The sequence below is a fragment of the Engraulis encrasicolus genome, chromosome 6, assembly GCF_034702125.1.
Source record: "Engraulis encrasicolus isolate BLACKSEA-1 chromosome 6, IST_EnEncr_1.0, whole genome shotgun sequence".
In the NCBI taxonomy this organism is placed as follows: Eukaryota; Metazoa; Chordata; class Actinopteri; order Clupeiformes; family Engraulidae; genus Engraulis; species Engraulis encrasicolus.
The window spans coordinates 15,046,396-15,056,395 of NC_085862.1; the positions used below are offsets into that span (position 1 = coordinate 15,046,396).

General features: G+C 43.8%; 1 protein-coding gene across 2 annotated transcripts in view; it reads right to left on the reverse strand.

Annotated features, from left to right (window-relative positions):
• The window catches only part of actl6a (actin-like 6A), a 13,766-nt gene extending 4,704 nt beyond the window's left edge, over positions 1-9,062 (reverse strand). Inside the window, exons 1-7 of one of the 2 annotated variants that reach the window (XM_063200058.1) lie at positions 8,909-9,062; positions 8,263-8,339; positions 7,769-7,943; positions 4,865-4,965; positions 4,153-4,250; positions 3,655-3,749; positions 2,365-2,471 (exon numbers count right to left, since the gene is read on the reverse strand). In XM_063200058.1, the coding sequence (XP_063056128.1) occupies positions 2,365-2,471; positions 3,655-3,749; positions 4,153-4,250; positions 4,865-4,965; positions 7,769-7,943; positions 8,263-8,339; positions 8,909-8,933 (678 nt within the window). In that variant the 5' untranslated portion in view covers positions 8,934-9,062. Of the gene's footprint in view, positions 1-2,364; positions 2,472-3,654; positions 3,750-4,152; positions 4,251-4,864; positions 4,966-7,668; positions 7,709-7,768; positions 7,944-8,262; positions 8,340-8,908 lie in introns of those variants that run through there. The other variant, XM_063200059.1, reaches the window with a different exon arrangement.
• Between the last annotated feature and the right edge of the window lie 938 nt (positions 9,063-10,000).

Below are 10,000 nucleotides of genomic sequence, written 5' to 3' on the forward strand. Positions count from 1 at the left end.
AGGTCTTTAATGTGCAACAAATTAGTAGGCCTATGTTTCTCTAAATACTGTAAATATAAAGTAGGCTATAAGATAAAATGCCATCAGTGCTTAGCCACCACAGCTCTAATAACTAAATAAGTAAATAGGCTAAACTATTAGACATATGGACATTGTCAGTAGACCTTACATCTGAAACAATAAGTGAAAATGCATAATTTCAATTTGTTGAAAAGGCCAGCTAGACTTTTTTTTTTTTTTTGTCAAATTGCCAAATTGGTAGCTCAAGGACCCATAGCCTACTCTGTACACTCTGCCTACATTTTACAATAATTTAGAAAGCTACAACATCACAGCATTTTGGGGGGAAAGCTTTAACTTTTGGCTTTAGCAGTTGACTTTGCTCCTCTTCTGTTTATTCTGTTGCAAATGCCAGGGTGTTTCACATGGAGGATGCAGGGTGGCAGTGTAGCCTACTTTGTTTAGAAGATAAAATGTCTAGTTCACCAAAGTGAATCACACCATAGCATGTGAGGGGAAACAATTTAGCAATAAACCAACCTAAGTAACAGCTCCTGCTTCATTGATGCATTTTGTGCTGCTAATCAAACACTCAGACAAGAAGGAAAGTTGGCAAGGGGGCGGGTTGCTTGCGAACTCAACAAACATGAGCGGTGCATTCAGACAGTAAATACTGGTAGGCCTCCATCGAGTAAACCAACGAAAACACTTCTGAGACTCATTCTTGTGCGTGATTGTATTCTCAAACACTTCAGCAACGGTTGTGCAAGGTGTTTCAAATCAAGTCAATTTCTGAGTGAGGTGAGCACCCATCCCAGTCACTCGAGTAAGCCCAACGTTGATCTCGTACACCGCGCACTTCAAAAGAACACAGCTGCACGTCAACTTGCTAACAGGCTCCACACACCTCACGCATCGCGTATTAAGTCATCATCATAATAAATTAGGAAAATGAAGTCATGTCGTACGCTCAAAAAACAATCTCGCGTCCATAATAACACACACACAGTCTATTCGTGTCCACAGCACAACCAATCTTCAATGTCAACACCTCCCTGGCCCGTCAACAAAAGGCACCACGACAAACTTGAGCATGTTCATGTTAAAATTTGGCTACCCACAGCTTAATAATTAGATGAATCTTACCTTAAAGCAGAATCACGAGTATGTTTTCCATGCAAGTTAGTTCCATTAAAAGCCCGGGGTGGTTGACATGATGAAGATATTTTGTCCCAGTGTGTTCAAACTACTTGAAGCTGCTACCCATCTGATGTTGAATATTTCCACAATGCAGCGATTGCAAACGGCTCAGCTATTGCCTGTCATCTGAACCATCTTTCTTGCTACTTCTCTGATTTTTTTTTTTTTTGTAATAAAGGCAAAACGCCAAAGACTGCCATGTTTTCTGTACGGCTAGAGTTTGAACAAGCCGTACCTTGCTAGCTGTTGTTGCTATCATACTTTAAGCAGGAAGGCTTCCTGAATTGTAACAATTTTTCATGTTGGCAGCTGTGATTGGCTCACATACTCCCGCCACAGTCTAAAGGCTCTGCTTTTAGTCCCATTGACAAGCTATGTGACAACTTAATACGCATGCGCAAACTTCTACATTGACAGCACTGAAGGCAGGGTAGGCAGAGGAAAAGCGAGCCTTACCGGGCTGCCTGGCTGGCATTCGAAAGCTCTGCTTTGACAGGCTACCAGCAGCCTGTCTCTGCTACCAGCCGGGACTGCGCGTTGCCACGGCAACCTGCCCAAGCCTGAGCGCTTTGCTTCGTGCGATTACTTAGGTTTTTGTTGTCCTGCGTATACTGTACTTTAAACAGCTCATAATTTATGCTGAATCAATGTTATTGTTGTGTATGTGAACTCTGAAGAATATTTTTTAAAACACGTGTTAGTTTTTATTTTTAAGACATTTATCCCAGGGTAGGCACTGCCTACCCTGCCTACCCTGACCGCACGTCTCTGACACACACACACACACACACACACACACAATTAGAAACGCACAGTATGTGGCGGCCCTCACGCAACGGGTCCTATACAACACACACACACACACACACACACACACACACACACACACACACACACACACACACACACACACACACACACACACACACACACACACACACACACACACACACACACACACACAATTAGAAACGCACAGTATGTGGCGGCCCTCACGCAACGGGTCCTATACAACACACACACAATTAGAAACGCACAGTGTGTGACGTGTGCACACGCATGTCAGGCCTAGTTTGCTTAGATGCAATCATGTAGTGAAGGGTGATTGTGTAGGGGGGTTGAATTCTATTAGGGGTGTGTGTGTGTGTGTGTGAGTGTGTGTACCTTGGAAGCGATCATGTAGGGCGGTACGATCTCCACTCCGAGTTCCTGGAAGAGTTCTCTGCACTGCATACTCATGAAATCACCAGCCAACGGGGACTTCACAATACCTAACACACACACACACACACACACACACACACACACACACACACACACACACACACACACACACACACACACACACACACAAACATCCAAGTTTCCCAGGTGGGCTTTAACTAGGTGTGTACAGTACAGGCCAAAAGTAAGGACTCACCTTCTCATTTAATTAATTCTCTTTATTTTTGTGGCTATTTACAGAACATAGTACATTTTCATGGAGGGCATTAAAACTGTGCATGAACACATGTATAATTTTTTGCTTAACAAAAGAATGAAAATATATAAAAAATAAAAACAAATTATTTAAAAATATAAAAATTCCAAACAATGATGTCAACACAGCAAAACTGTGGGGCTTATTTTTCTGTCTATTTTCAAGTAAAAATACCCAGTCAGTCGAGTCAATTTTAATGGATACAAGCAATACAAGAGAGATTTTCTTAATCTGATAATGGGTCACTTGGTCAGCATAGCTGATTATCTAGGTGAAACAGCGATACAAAAAGTAAAAGTAAAAGTGAAAACCCCTACCACAGATTCCCTCTAACACAGGTTTGACCTCTCCAAGTAATTGGCTATGACTCAGTATCGGATCAAGAAAATGTCTGTAAATTCTTGTATTGGCAAGTGTTTAAAACTAGGTTTTAGGTCTCAAAATTCAAGTACTACAATTCTAGTGAGTTATTGGAGGACTTTAATGTTCAATTAGGATTGGCATGACTGACTGGGCATTTTATTTGACAATAGACAAAAATAAGCTTATTGAAATGTGTGGGGCCATCAGTTGTGCCGTGTTGACGTCAGGTGGATAGATAGCTGTCATTGCTGTTGGACAACAGCTAGAGTGATATTTTTGGTAAGCACATAATTCTCCATGTGTTCATGCAGTTTTGATGCCCTGCATGAAACTAGACAATGAAAATCCGTGAAAATAAAGAGAATGCATAAATGAGAAGGTGAGTTCACACTTTTGGCCTGTACTGTATATACCTTGCTGCAATATATATCCGTTGTGTACAGGAATAGCTGTGGTGTGTGTGTGTGTGTGTGTGTGTGTGTGTGTGTGTGTGTGTGTGTGTGTGTGTGTGTGTGTGTGTGTGTGTGTGTGTGTGTGTGTGTGTGTGTGTGTGTGTGTGTTTTGCTGCAGTACATATTCGATGTGTACAGGAATGGCAGTGGTGTGTGTACCTTGCTGCAGTACATATCCGTCGTGTACAGGAATGGCGGTGGTGTGTGTAGCTCCGCTGTCCAGCACGAGGCCTGTGGAGCGGCCGTTAGCAAAACTGTAGACGACCCAGTTAAGGATGCCAACACAGACACATACACATCACACACACAGACAGACAAACAAAGAACCACATCTGCTATTGGGTATTGCAATGTAATGTGTGATCTAGTGTAGAAATACATGGATATTTATGCAGTGTAATACTATATTTCAGTGCACAGGGCACTCGCGCTGAAAAATCAGTGCAATGGAAGTCCAAACCAGAATAAGTTTGGTGTTAGTATGCATGGAGAAGTACCGTAATGTCTTGTGCAGTGTAATTGTTTATAGTTGTGAAGAGCAGTGTAATTAGTATGTAGTGCAATGTAATAGTGCAGTGTAGTCTAATTGTGTTGTAGTGTAGTGTAATAGTCTTGTGCAGTGTAAGTGTGTAGTGTAATAGTGTGTAGTAAGGATACGCTGAGAGCACGGCGGTCTTGCAGAGGAAGAATGCTGGAATGTTGTAGTGCTCAAACATCAGCTCTGTCAGCTTCTCACGCTTCGCACGCGTGTTCCACTGCAAACAAACACACACACACACACACAATGTCAGAAGGTGCTTCTAAAAAATATCCTACATTAGAAAGTGTTAGAGCACAAAGATAACACATTCAAAACATTGAACAAGAATGACAGGAACAGAAAATCGCACACGATTGTGGAATTACTGTATAAGACTATAAGAACGAGATAAGAAGGCAAAGATGAAATTATAACGCTATAAAAATATTATGATAACCGTATGAGAATGTTACAAGAACAGTATGAGAATGCAATAAGAACACTGATAGGGCTTTCAGGCCGACCAGAACGGAGCCGGTGCCGGCATAAGTTACGTTCGGCACTAAAGTGGTTATCTGCGAACCGCCCGTGTTCATACCAGGCTCTGAACTTTTTCTGCACGTGACTGTGCTACCCAGATGAACGTGCTGACGGCCACGCTGTCGTCACGGTTCGCGGACAAAAACCTAGTATTTTGCAGTTCGCATTGCGAGTCAACTTTCCAGCTCGCGAACGCTAAATTCTGTGGCGTGAACACGACGGCCGGTTCGCGATTAGGTGCGGGAACGGGCCCTGGCACGGATCTCAGTCGGCCTGAATGCGCTATATGAGAACAGCATTAGAACTCACCGATGCCTCGGACATGAGTACGGGGTGCAGGCTTGGCTCCGACTTGAAGTGCATCTTGTAGGTGTGGTCAAGGATGGCCTGGAAACTGTCCCAGTCTTCAACTGCTCACACACACACACACACACACACACACACACACACACACACACACACACACACACACACACACACACACACACACACACACACACACACACACACACACACACACACACACACACACACACACACACACACACACACACACACACACACACACACACACACACACACACACTGTCAAGCAAAAGGGTACCACACCGCCACAAACTTCATACACAACTCCACTTGACTCTTTACTGTGAGCTCCTAACACACTTCCATAGGAATTTAGACACACACACACACACACACACAGACACACACACAGACACACACACTGAACTGGGTCAGTTAAAAGTGAAGTGCGTCTTTTGTGTACACATCTAATGAAAGGGAGCAGGATTGTGACTGGTTGTTGAAGTCAGTGGCATACAGAAGAAAAGAAGGGAGAGGGAGAGCGGGAGCGAGAGAGAGAACTGCAGTGAGGACAGAAATGCGTCATTTAGTGACAATTCTCTGACGCGTTCTCTCTCTCGCGCTCTCTCTCTCTCTCTCTCTATGGGGATCTAAAATTGGCTTTAATTAAGTGCTGAGCTGTAGGATGTCTTCTAGGCCGGGACTCAGAGGAAAACAGCAAATTAGCCACCTTCACCCTCACAGCCTCTAGAACACACACGCAGCTACATTCTACATTCTAATCCACATGACTCTACATCCTCCACTGGAACCTGCTGCAGTATGTGCTTCAGTATATGCGCCATACCATCCTCTCTTCATGAGCACTCTACTACCCCCCTCTCTCTTCCAGAGCACCCCCAATGAACCCCAAGACACATTCAAATACCCTGGATTTGTAAATTCTTGCTTTCCATGATCAATGCTATGCTTCTTAATATACAGTGGTGCTCATATGTTTACATACCCCAGCAGAATATACGCTTTCTCTGCGATTTCTCACGAAATATGACGGATTACACAAAACCTTTTTTTTCACTCATTGCTAGTGACTGGCTTAAGATATTTATTAGCAATATTCTGTGTTTACTCTTTCAAAAGCATGATCACAACCCAAACTACCCAAATGACCCTGTTCAAAAGTTTACATACCCTAGTTTCTGATGCTGAATATGGCCCTGCTTAACATCAAGGACCGCTCTAAATTGTTTGTGGTAGTTGTGGATAAGGCTCTTAATGTTCTCAGATGACAAAACAGCACATTCTTCCTGGCAGAATGGTTGTTTCCTGTAATATCTTTGGGTGTCTTGCTGGAACCTCACATTTGAGGTTTCCCCTGAGTGGCTCAATGATGTTGAGATCAGGAGAGTGAGATGGTCACTCAAAAACCTTCATTTTATTCTTTCTGAAGCTAATGATGGGTTGATTTGGCTTTCTGTGTCGAAATATTGTCATGTTGGCACTGTTGGGATTTCAATTCAGAAATACAATATGAGGGGTTTGGTTGGAATCAAGCCAATGGGCAAGGGAATCATTGCATTGCAATGATCATTGCAAGGGAAATTGTTCAGGAGGCATAGGACAACCAAAAAAATAACTTCAGGTGAAATGTAGGACAACATGAAAAACATTTTTTAAACTGTACAGGAAAGAGGCACTTGAGGAAAGATGGGCTGTTGGGGGTTGCCAGGAGAAAGCCATTACTACAAAAATGCAAACATGTTATTTTGCATATGATACACCAAATAGCATAGTGAGAAGCATCAGAATGCATCTGACAAAGTCATTTGGAAAAATTAGATCAATATGGAACTTTTTTCAGCCACTATTAACAGTACCATTTGGAGAACAGTCAACGGAGCCTATGATGAAAGTTACACCATCCCTTCTGTGAAACGTGGTTAGGGACCACTGATGTCATGGGGACATTTGAGTTACAAATGCACTACACTTTTGGTCCATACTCACAGAATGATGAATACATTGCCCCGTGAAAAATACTGGAGGAAACTTGACACTCATCAGCCTTGAATCTGCACATGGTTCATTGTTGGACATGCCAACATGACAATATTTCAGCACAGAAAGCCAAATCAACCCGTCATTAGCTTCAGAAAGAATAAAATGAAGTTTTTGTGCGACCGTCTCACTCTTCTGATCTCAACATCATTGAGCCACTCAGGGGAAACCTCAAATATGAGGTTCCAGCAAGACACCCAAAGGTATTATAGGAAACATTCTGCCAGGAAGAATGTGCTGTTTTGTCATCAGAGAACATTAAGAGCCTTATCCACAACTACCACAAACAATTTAGAGCGGCCCCTGATGTTAAACAGGGCCATATTCAGCATCAGAAACTAGTGTATGTAAACTTTTGAACAGGGTCATTTGGGTAGTTTGGGTTGTGATCATGCTTTTGAAAGAGTAAACACAGAATACTGCTAATAAATATCTTAAGCCAGTCACTAGCAATGAGTGAAAAAAAAGGTTTTGTGTAACCCTTCATATTTTGAGAGAAATCGCCAAGAAAGCGTATATTCTGCTGGGGTATGTAAACATATGAGCACCACTGTACGTTACTTGTTCTATTTGGATAGATTTAGAAATGCGCCAGCTACATAGAGATGTGAAGGGCGGTGTGCAGAAAAATGGCCTATTGGCACAGTGTTTATACATCTTATTAGGGGGGCTTGAAATATACTGGTATATGGAGGTCTTGCCATTGTTGAGTGTGTCCGTGTTGTCTCATGGTACCCGCACGCGCACACTCATGCCGTTCTTGAGTGGGGACGTGACCTCCATGTTGTCCCATGGTACATAGCTGGGGTGTGTGTTTGTGTGTGTGTGTATGTGCGTGTGCGTTCGTACTCATGCCGTTCTTGAGTGGGGACATGACCTCCATGTTGTCCCGTGGTACCCGTAACTGGTTGGTGTCGATGAAGTAGTTGGTGCCGCTTTGTTTCGTTTTCTCGCCATCTGTCTCCATGGGAACAGTGCCATCCTCACGGTCCACCGTCACACCCATCACCGTTGGGAAGTCCGCCTGCACACACACACGTGCGCACACACAAATAATCAGAGGAAGGAACTGGAGTCTCTGGATCCAATACACACATATACCCGGTATCTCTCTACCGACACTATTATAGGGCCTTTATCCACTGATAAACAAATACACACACACACACACACACACACACACACACACACACACACACACACATCAGGTCAGGGTGACGGTCATCCAATCAGAGGCGTGTCAGAGAACACGCGCTAACCGAAGCTCTAGCTCTACAGGTACCGGTGAGGGCAGAGGGTTTGTGGCGCACACACAGAAACACGCAGGCCTGTAGCATCCTCACCTTCGGACAGTCTTCACCGGCATAGCCCGCGCGCACCGTGTAGGAGCCAATGTCGAACACCAGGGCTCCCACCTCATCTGCACACAAATACGCACACACAAACAGACAGAAATGACGAATAATGATCTTCAGGGTACGTTTTCAAAAATGAGTAGTTGGACAGTGTTGTGCATCTCCGCCCAATGCCCATCCTAGTATATTCTGCATTAGTGAATAGAGTTTCAGGACACACTGTAACAGCCTTCATTCATTAGAAAGAACTGACAGATCGTGGCAACAACTAGATACATAGTTTCCAAGAGCATCTAATATGAACAGCAGTCAAGTGTCATTATGATCCAGTATGCTTGTATTATTAGCGTAGCTTAGTAGCTAACAAGGATGAGCAATCTTGCTGCACGAACAAATCTTCCCTTATGCAATTTGCACAGTCATTCGAGAAAAAGAACACACTTTGATTTAAACGGCACACCATCAAGTATGCAGAGACTGCTGCATAGTAGTTCTAGGCCTGCTTCGCCACAACAGTATCACTGCATTAGCTCAAACGACCTAACCAGCTAGCTTATGTGCTAACCGATTGACGTTTAGCAATTACAACGTGGCGCGCTCATTCATTTTTCTCGGGTGAATAAATGTCACCTACCGCCACCGTATACCCCTCCACTCATCCTCGCGACTCCTGGGTGACAACTATTACTAGTGTACACGCTAAAACAGCGGTCAAGAGCCCAGACGCAGCTAACGTTTAATCACAACAAAGAAATGAATTAAAAACTGGTCAACCTAACCGCGCTTGAGACTTGCTCACCGAGAGCCAATCAAAACAACAGTAGTGATATAACCCCGCCTTCAAAGCAGCCAGGACGCACAAGTTGAGTTGAGAAGGCGCACCACCAGCAGACTTCTCAGCTTTTTGGGAGAGCAGAAAAGTGGACACATTCGTACACTGTTTGTAGGAGACATTAAATTAGATTTTTGCTATTGTTCCGCAAGCATACATCGTCTACCAGCCATGGAAATATGTGACTATGGTTATGGTCATTAATGTATTTAATGTGCCTTGCCTGTGTGATTCACTCTCAGTAAGCGTGTTATTAAACGGTGTATTACCCATGGATGGTAGCCCTTCCCATCTACTTTCAAGAAGTTCATTTGAAACGTTTAAATTATCTTAGCAGTTATCTGTGGAAAGATATTGCCAGGAAATATATTGCCTCCAGTTTCTGTAGCAAATGCGAAATAGACCATAAATCACAGTAAAGGGCATAGCCCTCTCTCAATCAGCATTGCTATTATATTTCACATCTCATTATTTCCTCCAAACGACTCACGGCGCCTGCATTTACCGGCCCCTTTAAGAGTATCCCCCCAAGGACCACACGAGTCCCTCGGTGCTCCAGAGCTATCCAGTCGTGCGCACCTCCAGCGGACCCTCGCGCAGCCACTCCACCGAAACAGTATCGCACTCCACCGGAGCACCAGAACAAGGCGGGCGACCGGGACCAGACACAAGGTGAGCGTGCTCTTTATGTGATAGCTAATGTGTCTGGGCAGTAGAGTTGTGAGTTTTGTGTTTGAAGTGTCAGTTGCGCATTTGCGCTTGAAGTGTCCGTTGCGCATACTTTTACGCCATTTCCAGCAGCTCTGGATGTTGCAGGTATTACGATGCGTTAGTGAATCCGCGGCAGGTCCAACAAGAGAGTGTCACTGATTCATCATTCATCACCACAAGAGA